The sequence below is a fragment of the Copidosoma floridanum genome, unplaced genomic scaffold, assembly GCF_036245765.1.
Source record: "Copidosoma floridanum isolate Cflo_tuat_1 unplaced genomic scaffold, Cflo_Japanese_pri ptg000005l, whole genome shotgun sequence".
In the NCBI taxonomy this organism is placed as follows: Eukaryota; Metazoa; Arthropoda; class Insecta; order Hymenoptera; family Encyrtidae; genus Copidosoma; species Copidosoma floridanum.
Genome location: NW_028321882.1, coordinates 1,229,504 through 1,243,530, shown reverse-complemented (window position 1 = coordinate 1,243,530; position 14,027 = coordinate 1,229,504). Strand labels below are relative to the sequence as shown.

Genomic DNA, 14,027 nt, shown 5'->3' with positions numbered 1-14,027 from the left:
ATGGGAAGTACAGTTAACAAACGAGAGAGGCGCGGTAGTAAGCGTGCGGAGAAAGAGCTAGTGAGCCAAACCGAGCTGAGCCAAGCCGAGTTTAAACATTGATCGTACCATCGCACGGGTCGCTTCATTGCATCAGTCGAACCTCGAAGCGTGCCGATAGATGTTTCACAACAAAACAAAAAAAAAATTATACCATCAAAAGATTGATGGCTAGTACGGTCTTGTGCTGGTTCATTAATCACATCGTCGATCCAGATAGTAATTTAGCAGAAAATGGTCTACTAAGCTCATCAAGAATAGGTAGCTGCACAAGTAAATTTACCGAATCTTGAGTCTGTACGGGTAACTATCTACTAATCTGCATTGTGTCTGCATTACTACTGTCCTCTATTATCAAGTTGAAAAATTTTTCATCGTAAAAGTATTGGCTACATGTTAAGTCAGTTTCGACATTAATCTGTCTATTGTCAGTAGTAGTTTGTAGAAGCATATATTTTTTACTTTTATAGTCAGTCTGACTGTTATAACTTCTTGTGTCGTTTGTCTCGGGAGCTTTAATATTATAAATGTAAGAGGAAACGTTTTCGATGAATGTAATGTTCAAAAATTGAATGAGTGTATGAATTGAAAGAACTTTTTTTTTTTAACCATTCTTTAATTTTATTTTTAAATATAAAGAGTAAAAAGTTCAAATCACAAAAATAAAATATAATTCTATTATGTAAAAAATGCAAGATTTGTAAATTTATGTAACTTTATGTAAATCCATAGAAATATTAATAAAGAACTTATATATCACTCAGTTAGCGCATTTTTCCAACTTAAGAACACAAGCTACAGGAGAGTAAATGTTTTTGAAGAGTTGAAAAGAAAATATTGGAATCTAATATTTTCTGTAAAACTACAAATTTCTAAAACACACAATGTTGTTCTTAATTTTATACTGATTCACTGCTGTTTTGTACAGTTCTTTCAATGGATGAAAAAAGGCCACCCTTTGGGGGTTGTACCATATGCGTGGAGTTGGGATATGAAGCTATAATTTCTATTTTATAATCTTTATAAAATTGAAGTTATTCGATAGACAGATAAGAAATATAATTGTCGACTTATAATATTACTGGAAACTTGACATTTTTAAAACATTCTGAATCATATTTCTTTTTGGTGCAGTTTTTCTTCAAAGAGAATTAAAGGTAGTGGTATTTTTCTAATAAAAAAAGTTATAAACAGGATAGTGTTACAAGCTTTCTCAATATTATCTACTACTCGTTGTACGTTCCTGGCTCTTTTTTGTGCAATGACTTTTCTCCGTTGGGAACAAGCTTGAAAGATGACTCGTTAATAATGAAGACTCTGCTTTTTTCTACATCTAGTAAAGCTTTTTTCTCAAAACTTCTTCTACATGGACAAACCACTGTCGTAGTTGTGTTTTATCAACTAATACTCTGATGGTAGTTACATTTTGTGGCATACGCTTAGTTAATATTGGATGTCGTTGCATAAGACCGTTAGACCAACTTTTCCCTGGCTTCTGGTCCACAATTCATAACGTATTCTTGAACACATTGCAATAATTGTGATTTACAAACAGGAAAGCCTCTTTCACTTGACTGCACTATCCACTTTTCAGTTTATCCTCCTCCTCCACACTTGATATTATTGGAGGACCTCTCTTCCAACGCCTTATTGTGAAAAAGCTTCTTATGCAATGTAGTTTTGGAGATATTATGTAAAAAAGCAACTGTCCTAATCGACTTTCCACTCTTTAGTTTTATGTTTCAATTACTTCACTTGTGTGTGAACGATATGTAAACTCTTTCATAGGTGATCTGTTTTTATCTGGAGAGATGACTTTTTATTACCATTCTTTCCATTCAATTCCTTATCTTGTTTTTTTATTTTTGCCACCGCAAATAAACAACCAACTACTTAATTATATTTTAGGCGCCTACAAAAATACACAATTAATTTTAGCATACCTAAGTTATAACTATATACAATATTTCGCGTTTAATAGATTTTTAGTAACTAATCAATGCTTCTCCTAACTGATGTACTAAAAATACGGACAAGAGAAGCCGTCTTGTCTGCATATTGGTTTTTTGCTAGAAACTGGACCGATATCTTCGACACTTTTTTGATTTATTACAACTTTTTGTTTTTATACAATTATTGATTATTTTTAAGAAAAAAATATAAAAATAATGTGAAAAACGTTTACTTAGGGTTTGAATTATTAGTGAAATATTTTTTGCAGCGAAATATAATGTTTGTCTAAATAGTGTGATGTACTCAAATTGACTTATTTAGTTTAATTTCTTGAAAACATATCAAGCATCGTTTTTTCGAATCTTAATATTTTCATAATTCATGGACAAAAGACGTTAAATTTAAAAATGATATCTTCACAAACGCGTAGTAACTTTTGTAGGCGTTTTATTCGTACAACTATTGAATGAATAAATGTTTTGAAATACTGTCCTAGTAATGGTCTAAATTTACGTGTGTCTGGGAAATAGGATACTTTACCTCACTTTTTTTGTTGTTGTGGAGAATCGAGTCTCAGTGAAAAAAAAAATCCTGGTAACCTGAGATACAAACTTGGCCCATAATTACAGAAATGACCCCTGTACATTTTAACTTTATGATAACAAATATAATATAATAAATACATCAGTGGTGTTTTTTTCAACTTATATACTTGTGCATTAGATTGTTTTTATAAACAAAATAACATAATGTAACGTATAAATATATGTAACGTATATGTATGAATAAATGTATAAGAATCAGTAGTACTTGATCTACAAAATTGTTACATGTGTTTGGAGTTGTGCAAAAGAAAAAGAATGATAAAAAAATGAGTCATGGTTACAGAGCCTGTCTCAAGTTATAGTGTATAGTGTTTGTTTTATTTTACTAGACAGACAATCTTTTGGCATAGTGTACAAATCTTTTTTATATTTATTTGTGTTTTGCACAAAAGTTTATGTACACAAACTTTTTTATCATTGCGTGTTATGTCCAATAAAAAATAATTAATTTGACTCAAAGGGCCCACTATCATAAGTAATTTGGTATACTCTCAATATGTAGCCTTATTCTTAATATGTATTCAATATTCTTAAATATATGTTTTTCTGGGCTCATGACGACGAGAACTTGTGACAGTAGTTTCTGAGGAAGTTAACTGGGCTTTTTGGACGTTTTGATTTCATACATGTACATATTTAAATTTTCTTAAATCTAAGTCTTCTTGTTCTTTTGGCTGTTGTTTAATGGTAGAGACCAGAATGTGCCTTATGTCTTCGGGCCATTTAGTATTATTGTACGTTATATCGACCATATTTTTTTTTTGCTTTAGGTGTGATAAATAAATATCCTTACATGTAAATTTACATGAGAAAAATTACATGAATAGTTAACTCTGTATGGTTGTTTCATGAAAACATTCTTATTTCCATAACGATGAACTCTTACAAACCGTAATATTCTAGTTTATTCCATGTCGTTATCTTTAGGTTCTTCTTTAGTTTTATAGCTGATGTTATTGTCTAGCACCTTGGTTTGGGTGTCTATTATCGTTTGTAGTGTGAGTATTTATTTAAATTTTCTGCTGCTTTTCCAGTCTTTTGTAGGTTTCTTAAAACCGCCTCGTAACTCAAGTTACCTATGACGCAGGGTTCTTGTTCTACGGACTGGACCACTCCATAGTTTTTAAGAATTTTTTTATCTTCAGTCAGCTCTAAATTCCTTTCATTAATATGCTAAGTTAACGTCCATCAGCCGCTACTTTGACGGTTAGGGTCTTAATTGTCCATAATAAATTTTCTTTCTATACATGTATTTGCGCAAAGGAATACATAGTTTGTACATATAAATAGTTTTGAATAAAATCTACGATATACATTGCGTAAGCTTTAATTATTGCTTTAAATAGTTAAAGTCATTACAACAAAATTAATAGCTTCAAATCCTGTAATTTTAGATACGTAATATGAGGTATGATACACGATATTATCTTTTTATTCTTTTAAGAATTAGACACTAAAGTGCAATGAAGGAAAAGGGTTATGTGCTGTCCGTATCTTCCAATGTAATTTAAATACGTGATGGTTATCATTGCTCTCAATACAAATTTGCATATTTTCATAAAGCTTAAAAGTCAAATCTCAAAACTTCATAACGTATTTTTTTTACATAGGATGTAGCTTGTTAAACAGTGGGCTTCTATTATTGGGTTCATTTTCTGCTACTGTTAATATTTTCTCGTAAATCTATTTTTTTCCCCAAATTTAGCCTTATTTCTGAAATCTGTAGACATCGTTGTATTTTGCATGCAACAACATGTCTCTGATGTGTCATTACCTTAACTTGTTGTTGATAAAAATAATTAGTTAATTTAATGCTCATTTTATCTTTTACACTCATTGTGACGGTTTAAGCGTAATTTGTGTGACATTTAAGTTCATCGTTTTACAATGCTATGGCACTGTCAGGGTCCATATATTTTATATATCCTAGGGATTGTCTTCGTCGTCGATCTCTAGTGGCATAGAAAAATTCTAAGGTTCAAAAGTGAAAAAAATAATTGAAGAAATCTCTTTCCCTTTTTTACTGTATTTATTGTTGTCTAATTGTTCAATAACTTTATTTAATGGACGATCTATGTTAACTTTGATTTTTAATGTTATTTCCATGTAGTAATAAAAGTTCATCATAAAGCCTAGTAAAAATATAGTATCAAATTACTATTGATCTATGATTCTATTGTGAACTTTTGTGGTACATAGCGTGGGAGTATAAAATTCCGTGACTTCATTATGGGTCGTGTTTTTAATGATTAGGACTTGTTTGGGTTTCTTCTCAATTTAGACTCAAAGTTCAGTTGTTTCACATTCTTTTAGTTCTTGTTGTATAGTTACTCGGTGTCTGTTGTTGGTGGACTGACGGTGTGTTTTATAAATTTTTCTGAGACGCTAGGTTTCATAGCGAGCTTTTTTGAAACAACTTCTTGCTGTGTTGATAATTATCGCTACTACAACTATAATACTAATAGCTTTAATAACACTACGTATAAAAATCAAAAGAGAATTAGTTTTTTTCCAATTTGCGAGTTCGTATCTTTTTATATTGGTTCCGTTATGTTTTGTACATTTATTTTGTCATCTACTTGATTATTAAATATCCGTTCTCTAATCGATTTTTTCTCGTCATAGAAGGCAGTATAGTCTTTTGAGGATATAATCTTGTCCCGAAGAGGACATATCAGCAAATTATTTTAAAATGTACTCATGGCGCTTCGTAGCATAGTTCTTCAAATGTAGCTGCAAACATATGGCTATTTTGCTTATACAGTTTAATATATTCTTTAATCGGCGTGAAAATTGTTAATGTTAGTGTTTTTAAAAATTATATGGTCTTTTGTGACTAAGCAAAAGAGTCCTTTAGCAATACTTCTAATAATTCCAAATGGTGTTAATATTTTCGTTCTCATGCTGGGAAGTGGGATTACATTATCTTTTTCATGGATTCATACAGTATTAATTGTGTTGAATACTGTTGCTTCAAGGTTTTTTAATCACATAGTCTTTAAATTTAAGAGATTCTATTCCTATATAGTCAGTGTATTTAGGAAAACCAGAAATTACAGTACAATATCGAAAGGTTTTATTTAATCCTTGAATATATGTGTGTTTCAATAATAATTTATTAACATCAAGCCATATAACTTTTTTCTTATCAACTCTTTTAACTATTGCAGTACCAATCAGCTATCGGTAAGATGGCCAATATAATCTATAGAGCTGTTCTTTTCTTTAAGACAAGTAAAATGTTATCATTATGATCATATTATCGGAAAACTGATTTAAATTTATCTTCTTAATTCTGTCTGATTTCTCCATCTTTTTTTCAAGTTATATATTTCCTTTATAAACTGTTTTGGAGTTCGTTATAGTAGCGGTAAAGTGTATGGGTACGCACTTCCTTCTTGACCCACATGTAATTTGCTGTTTGAACATTGAAAGGCTTTATTTTTTTATCATATTTTGTATTTACTTACATTTTTATTTTTATTTGTTGGTTTCCTGCTGCCATTTGATTTCTTCAAGTTGATTAGCCAGTTCAGCGAGTAAAGTCTCTGTTAGTTATAAAAAGGTTGGTACAGCGAATTGGATAGTTTATTGGAAAATATCTTTTCATTACAATTGATGATAGCTAGGGTATGCTTGAGACAATTGCTGTTCCCTGCAAATAGTACCTAGTAGAATGGAAGACCGAGTCGTCTGAGGGTAACTTTGAAAGAGGCCTGCACAAAAGATCCGCACACCGTGCAGTAATGGCAAAAAGTTGAAAGCAAAAAGGTCTCTAATATGGCATAAACTGAAGAGAGTCCTAGAAATCAAAAGAATAATACTAATAGCAACATGTAAGAGCTAAAATTTTGACTTAATTGTCCCAGTCATCATAATTTTTGGAGTAAGTTCTTTTTTATTCGGCTAAGGTGGCATGACTCCCTTCTAGTGATCCGTTTGTTTGAGGATGATATGTTGATGTGGTTAGATGATTTGTTTTTAGGGTTCTCATAAGTTTTTTCAACGAATTAGACCTAAATGTAGCATGTCTGTCTGAAACAACTGCTCTAGACGCACTGTTAATCAAGATAAAATTTTGTATAAGTGCATCAGATAGAGCGCTTGATCTTAACCCAGTCACAGGGACTTACTTGATATAGGTAGTTAAATTCCACTGTACTTTTAACAAGTGGAAAGTACCAATTGGTGTCATTCTTGAATCAACTCAACCGTCATTATCAATGGAAACTTCATTAAAAGTTTTCACTTTTTTATTCGTTCAATCTTGTTTTCTTGGTGATTACCAGATTTAAGAACGTAAGTAAGAATATCATTTCTGATTTCAAGCCAATAAAATCTTTCTCTTTTTTTGGACGAATTTCGTTTGTTTCCTTGTGTTCTTTAACATAGCTGTCGTGTAGTGTTTGTATTATTTAAGTACCTTCTTGAAATTTTGAAAAATTAAATTTACTGTAACAGACAGTAATTCATATACGTGATTCCTCGAATAATTTTGATAATGTTTCAGTTATTAGTCCAGGTTTCAATTTATCTGTGTTTTTTTTTTTTTTTTTTGTATAAGTACGAAACGTTTTAAAGTTTTGTCTGATCAATCTCTTTTGAAAGATTTTTTGTAGTTATCAGATGAGTGAAAGTTTTACTAATAATTATTGACAATACATTAAGTCCTACGAAGGATATCACGAGTATTGGGCCTATGTTTAGTTTTTTTACAAAAAACAATGAAACAATTTGAAAGGGTGGATGGTATGGTAATGAAAAAAGTTTTATAATTTTATTATTAAATTTCTTTGTTAAATGGGATCGTAGAACTTTTCTGTATACTGTGGACGATGATATTGTTTGGTATTAATAAGAATAATTTATTTTATCGGGATCTTATCTGCAACGAAAGTCGTTCAGGGTAGGATCTCCTGGTAGTGAAAAGATGTCAAAATATTCTTCAATTAAGTTATAAATTTTATCTTGTTCTTATTAGGTTAAATGGCCTATATACAAAAGTTTCTGAAGTTCTTTTACCTACTTAAAATTATTTTTGTCATGGGAGTCTCTTCTTCACCAACAGTGTCAGGTAAAATTTAGGACTTACTTACTTAAATAGCTAAATTTTTTTTGGGTCTACTTCAATAATTACATTTGTATCTTTGGTATTTATAGCCATAATATTACACTTGCCATTTTTATTTTGTATCATTTCTTTTCCTAAATGAACATTATCTTGCCCTGCATGAATTCGTGGAAAGTAACTTTAATCAATTTAGTATTAATTATATTATTTTGTTTAACTTAATATGAGTAGCTGGAATAGTATATATGACTGCTATACCTTTATTTTGTTGTTCGAAGTTATAGACGTATTGTTTTGTATTGCTTTAACAATCGGGAATGTTATCTGATAAGTAAAATTAAGATTTGTCATCTAATAAGTTACTTTATTTACACTAATTGGTTTCGTTACCTTTGATTTCAAGATAATGAACGGTCTGAAGGCTACCTTCTCTCACAATTTCCTAAAGCTTGTTTTTTGAGTTTTTGAGTGGCTTGCACCTTTTCTTCCTTTTCTAAAGATAGTATTTGTTCAGGTGTTTTTTAAAACTGAATGAAATTTATCACATTGTTGTCTAACCACTATTGCATCATTATAGTATGATAATGTGGATTGTCTTTCATCACAAAAGTTTCGACGAGTAATCTGCCATCTTTAATGGAAAAATCATTAGAAAAACTGAAAAATTGTAGATTTTTTTATCGTTATGATTACAGTTTCCTTTGTTGAGATAGACTTAGATGTTTTCCCTGTTAAAATAATTATTTCCTTAACTTTATTGGGAGTTCCCGATCTAATTGATGTATTTTCACTTAGTTGGTTTCGGCTTCATAATAAAGCATAAAAGTCATGTATTGACTCCTTCCTTCAGGAATGCGTAATTATATACTTGTCGGCTTATTATACACTCTAATGCCTTGATATGTACCAGTATTCACGGTCTCAATTTTATTGCAATATTTATTACTTATGCTGCAGTACTTGGCATCGAGTTCTGATTGGAACAGTAAGGCCTAACCTCTAAATGGCGTGGCGAACATTCGTCTTTTGGCTTTTGATAATCTTAAAAAATTTACTTTGATAATAAAAATTAAAATTTTGTTGATTGTCATTGCTTTATTTACCTAATAATTATTTTGGAGGTTTATATGAAAATTTTCACTGCTGCCAAAGTATTTTTGATTACTGCTAGGATTAAAATTGAAATTACAATGAGTATAGTATTAATTTGGGTGCCCATTGCTATAACTACTATACTTATTATTTGCAGGTCATTGGTATTTCTTATTTAATTTACATACTCTGTTACTTCCATAATTTTTTCTAAAATTTTGGTCATTATTATACTTTCTATTAGAATGATCATTATAGTCAGGATTACGCGTTACTTAACCATTAATATTTTCTATTTCTGTTGATGAAATTTTTCAAAATTGAAACCCAATTTTATTTTAATTTTGTTTTTACGACTTATTAGTAGTCATAAAAAAATCCAACTTTTAGGGAAATTGTTTTCTGTACAACATAAAAAGTAAAGACTATGAGGGTCCTGTGTATAATGTTATTCTGGTAATAAGAACTTGTATCGAAATTCTTATTAGCAGTAATTGCTTAATCTTTAACGTTGTTTCTTAACGATTCTATTACTTTAAGTCTTGTGCTATTACATATCCTTTTGAAATCCATAAATTTTTTACTGATGACAATGGCATTGGTTTTGAAATTTTTTTTTTGAAGTGGTAGAACTGATCTAATGAAATTCAAACATTCCGTCGGAAAATTTATGTAAATATTATCATTAGTTTTGTTAATTTCTGCATAAACCGCATAACGTATGTAGTAATTCTTACTTTCTCCGGTCATTGCTGTTAAGATTTTATCATCTAAAAAGTGATGTAAAACTGTACTCATTATGAGATGCTAAAATAACGTTACTTAGTGCAAAATCATATACGTTACTGAAAATTCATAAACCTATATCGTTTGTTATCTAATTTTTTTTTTTTTTTAATTATTATACTTATTGTAAGAGGCCTTCTTGAGCGGTGAACGTAGACAATTTTTATTGTAATAACAATACATACTCCAGATATGGCTTTTAAATTGTACTATTTATTGGATTTCATTTATTCCTTACATAATTTTGATAGTAACACTGAAAAATTGTTGTTTATCGATCGTACACTAGATTTTAATTTGAAGTTCTTAACAAAAGGTGAGTGATACGCAAATTATATAGTTTCTTTAATTATTGTAGTTTTATCTTCATTTTTTACAATTGGTAAAATTTGACGAAAATCACCACTTACAGTTATTAATTTGTTGCCATAGGTTTCGTTAGTAATGGACAAGTCTCCTTACTTACAATCAAAGATTTCTTAAGTCCTTTTTGGCATCACTGATACGCTGTTCCAAATAATATCAGACTTGTGTAACTTTTTTAAATCTAATTTTTTATTTTAAATTTGGTAAATTTCGGTGACTTTTTACCGTAGGGTGTGACGTAGGTTAAAAAAATTCTGGACGCTTTGCAACTAAGTTTCGCTAGAAATAAGCTTATTCTATGCTTTAATCATACTTACAGCTACATACGTACGTAAATTTTTTTGTATTTGATTGGTTGGTCACTATTCCTTAAGGTACGCGCATATTACGTTTTATAAAAGTCTATCATATGTAATATATTCATAGATACCCCAAAACTAAGGTTTTTTCACTTGCTTATTTATAAAATTCAATAGCAAGGGAAGTTGATGCTTGGAGTGCACAGGGTGTAGATTCCTACTGGGATTCATATAAAAAATGTAAATATAAAGGACACTTCAACACAGAAACGAGAAGGCTGCTATTGATGTATTTGCTCAGAACTTGTGTATACAGTAGAGTATGCCTCAAAGTAGTGTATCTGTAATTGTGTTTGGTCAGTTTTAATTAAACACTAGTTAGTAGTACGACTCTAAAAATTTATTTTTGTCGATGATGCAAATTTTTTTCTGGACATTTAAGTACTTCATTGTGTTAATTAGTAAAAACAAGGACGATACTCGATAAGTTCTCCGACTTTATTAAAGAGGGCTTTGAATAAAATATTCATCAGATAAGAGTTGCTGCTGATGTGCATGTCTGAGTGATCATAGCACTTATGTCCTGTGCCTGTATGTAAGTGATGTGTTTAAATCAAGTAGAACTGCAGGCAAGAGTACAGATTATATAGTATAAAAAGAATTACCACAAATTACTTCTTTGAAAATAGTATTACTAGTGATTCTACCCAACATTGTCCATCCAAAGATAGTCTTGATCGTGGTAGGCAAGAGTAGTTGCTGCCATTGTCTTTACTTTGGTCTTATTGCTCTGGAAATCATACAAAACTTTTTGTTAACGCTTTTTTCACTCCTTATTTAGTCCCTTTTAGCTCTTGAAGACCTTTCTATAGCTAAGGAACTTGCTTACAGGTTCACTAGAACATCGCAAAATAGCTTACCACTTGTATGCACTATGTTGCCACTGTATTTTTTGTTGTAATTAGAGGTAGTAGCTTGCTGCTTAGCCCCTGACATGCGTTAGTAGACCAATGCCTTACATTTAAATTGTCTCTCTTGGGCTTGTCAGTATATAAGCTTGCTTGCTATACTAACATAAGCTCTTGCGTATACATAAACAATTCTAGATATCATTGTTTTCACATACTAAACTCTCAAATATTTTTAATTCATGCATACTGGTAACACAACCATAGTATAAACAATGACGTTGATTTTTCAAGTGTAAAATGAACCTATCATTTGTAAATATGATAGTAAAATTAAAAAATTTGTTTTTATATTAAGTTATGTGACAAATTTTCTTTAGATTACTAATAACAATTTTAAAACTATGTATCTCATAAAAATTTTTCTTTTAGGTTACAATGGTGAACGTGCAAGTAGAAAAAAAAAATGTATCCCCAAGACCATCTAATAATTCCGAAAAAATAGAAAATTTATTTTCAACGATGTATAAAACGTCGCTAAGACCATTAAAGTTCGTACAATTGTGATTAAACGTTTTAATCTAAGCTTTTTTTCTCAAAACTATTTTCTAAAATTTGATTTGAATAATTTTAATATCACAAAATAATTTTTACGTAAATCTTTTACCATAAAACTTACTATTCAAGTTAAGTTAAGTATTCTTGCAGTCCCTCAGATGTCCCTGAAGTCGAAAAGTTACTTGAAAATAATACCACTCTACCAAATCAACTCAGAGAAAAAGTGTGTTTATCATCATTTGAAAATAGAGAAGAAAACAAATCTTTTAATCACATTCAAACTTACAGGTAAGTTACTTAATGCATTTGATTTAATGTAAGTATAAATATAACAATTTGAGAAAAATTTTAAATATGATTTATCAGACCGTAATCTCATAGTTGAAATCTTTTGAACGTCAACAAATTTCAAAAAACCTCAACGTACTATGCAAAACATTAACGTTTTCAAGTTATTGTACTACAACTATCTCACAACTTGATTTTATGGAATGAAACTGTTAAATAAAGTGATAAAAATTCTTGTTACAACTCTGAATAGGTCATAGATTCATACAGATTATAAATATATATGCTATTGTGCTGTATATTTGAAAAAGTGTTGTTATTTATATCTATGAAATCCACATTGTACTAACTCTTCTTTTCAAACAATTTCAATAATTGCTACTTTTTGCTTGCACCGTAAATTTATTTTCTGTGATTTTCAATTTTTCTAATGTTGTTGGTGTACCTGCTTGTTTTTCCTAATCGAATCTGATCAATTTTTCAATGTATGATAGGTTGTATAATTATTACAGGTTAAGTTTCACTTACATGAAAGCTTGTTTTTGTTCAATGCTAATATTATTGAAAGACACGGAGATAATATTATTATTAATATTTATTAACAGAAAAAAAAACAATAGATGACCAGAACATTTACACATAACGTAGACGTCTCCAAGTACACTAATTTTGTTACAATTTTTATTTCATTTACGACAGTGTCACAGTGTTTATAAGTATGGTAACAAAGGAAGTTTTGTTCTAAATTAAAAATTGTTTTATTTAAAATGTAGAGATTCTGAATTTTTTTTGAATTCAAACGTAATTAAATTCTAAATACCATAAAAATAGATTTGAATCAAATACATGACAAACGAATTGGAAAGAAATTTAAAATTTTAATGATTTTTATTTTAATACTTCGAAACTGATAGGATTATGAAATTAACTTATACAATAAGACTTTCAAAATAGTTACAAAACTTAATTCATATAATAATACGTTATTGATTGAAAAAAATTTTTGTTTACATTTTTACAATTTTTCAGTATCATGACAGACTGCTAATCACGGTGGAATTTTATGATCAAGTAATTAAATATTAACTTACATCTGATAAGTCTGATATTTTTTGATATACCTGAAATTGTGAAAATACGTAACCGTATGCTTCGACAGGTGAGATCTAGCTTGCATCCTTTATTAAAGTGCCAAGCTTCCGCTTGCAATTACCTAGAGATAACACTACTAATCTGCCTCTCTTATATGTGTATATATACTATTACCATATATATCTATTATAGTGGGACTCCACCCCCTGTGAACTTTACGTGCCAGTCCCCAAAAACATTTGGGATTCCATGCTTAACCGGCTGATGAAAAACATCTTTGTGCAAAATTGGACAGTCTTGCTCGGAACACGTGAAAAAATAAGGAACGGTTTACATGTTTTTATAACTTTCGAAGATCTTGATATTCATTCCGTGATAGTATAAGAAGCATCATTTTATCCTATTTTCTTCTCATATTTGGTGATATACTCGGTATAAATAATTCTCTCTGCCTTGATAATATTCCGATGGGAATTAGCGAACGATTTTTAAGTAAACCTGCAGCTTGACGCTTTATATACGGGTATTCAAATTACTAAATTTATGTTAAAAGTGTTAAACTGTCTCGGAAAAGCTTTTAATCTGACATGTTAACTCTTTGATGAGATAATTTACAAAATGTAATCAAAATATCACTACCAAACTCTGTTCTAATCTCAATTTCGCAGTAAAAGCTCCTACTTAGAAAAAAAGCTTTGTTGCCAAATCCTCGCACAAACATTGTTAAGTATAGATGTGGTAGGTTATTTATGCCATGATAACATTAACTTTTTATCTATTAACAAGAGTTTTTGACAAATACCAAACGCTCTACGATTTGAATTGAAATATAAGTTGTAGCGGGAACGATTTTGAAAACCATACTGTGCTTCGTAACACCTTTTAGTGGTTACTTTTCTTGTCTCACATGACAAAAGCACAAGCCAAGGCCATCGAAAATTTCAAGCTCTTTAAATGATACATATTTTAA

General features: G+C 30.1%; 1 protein-coding gene across 2 annotated transcripts in view; it reads left to right on the top strand.

The window, feature by feature from the left end:
- Lrch (Leucine-rich-repeats and calponin homology domain protein) overlaps positions 1 to 14,027 on the top strand; it is a 757,344-nt gene that overhangs the window by 389,842 nt on the left and 353,475 nt on the right. For both annotated transcript variants that reach the window (XM_089598107.1, XM_089598106.1), the window contains exons 7-8: positions 11,552 to 11,670; positions 11,828 to 11,965. In XM_089598107.1, coding sequence (XP_089454233.1) covers positions 11,552 to 11,670; positions 11,828 to 11,965 — 257 coding nt within the window. The remainder of the gene's footprint in view (positions 1 to 11,551; positions 11,671 to 11,827; positions 11,966 to 14,027) is intronic.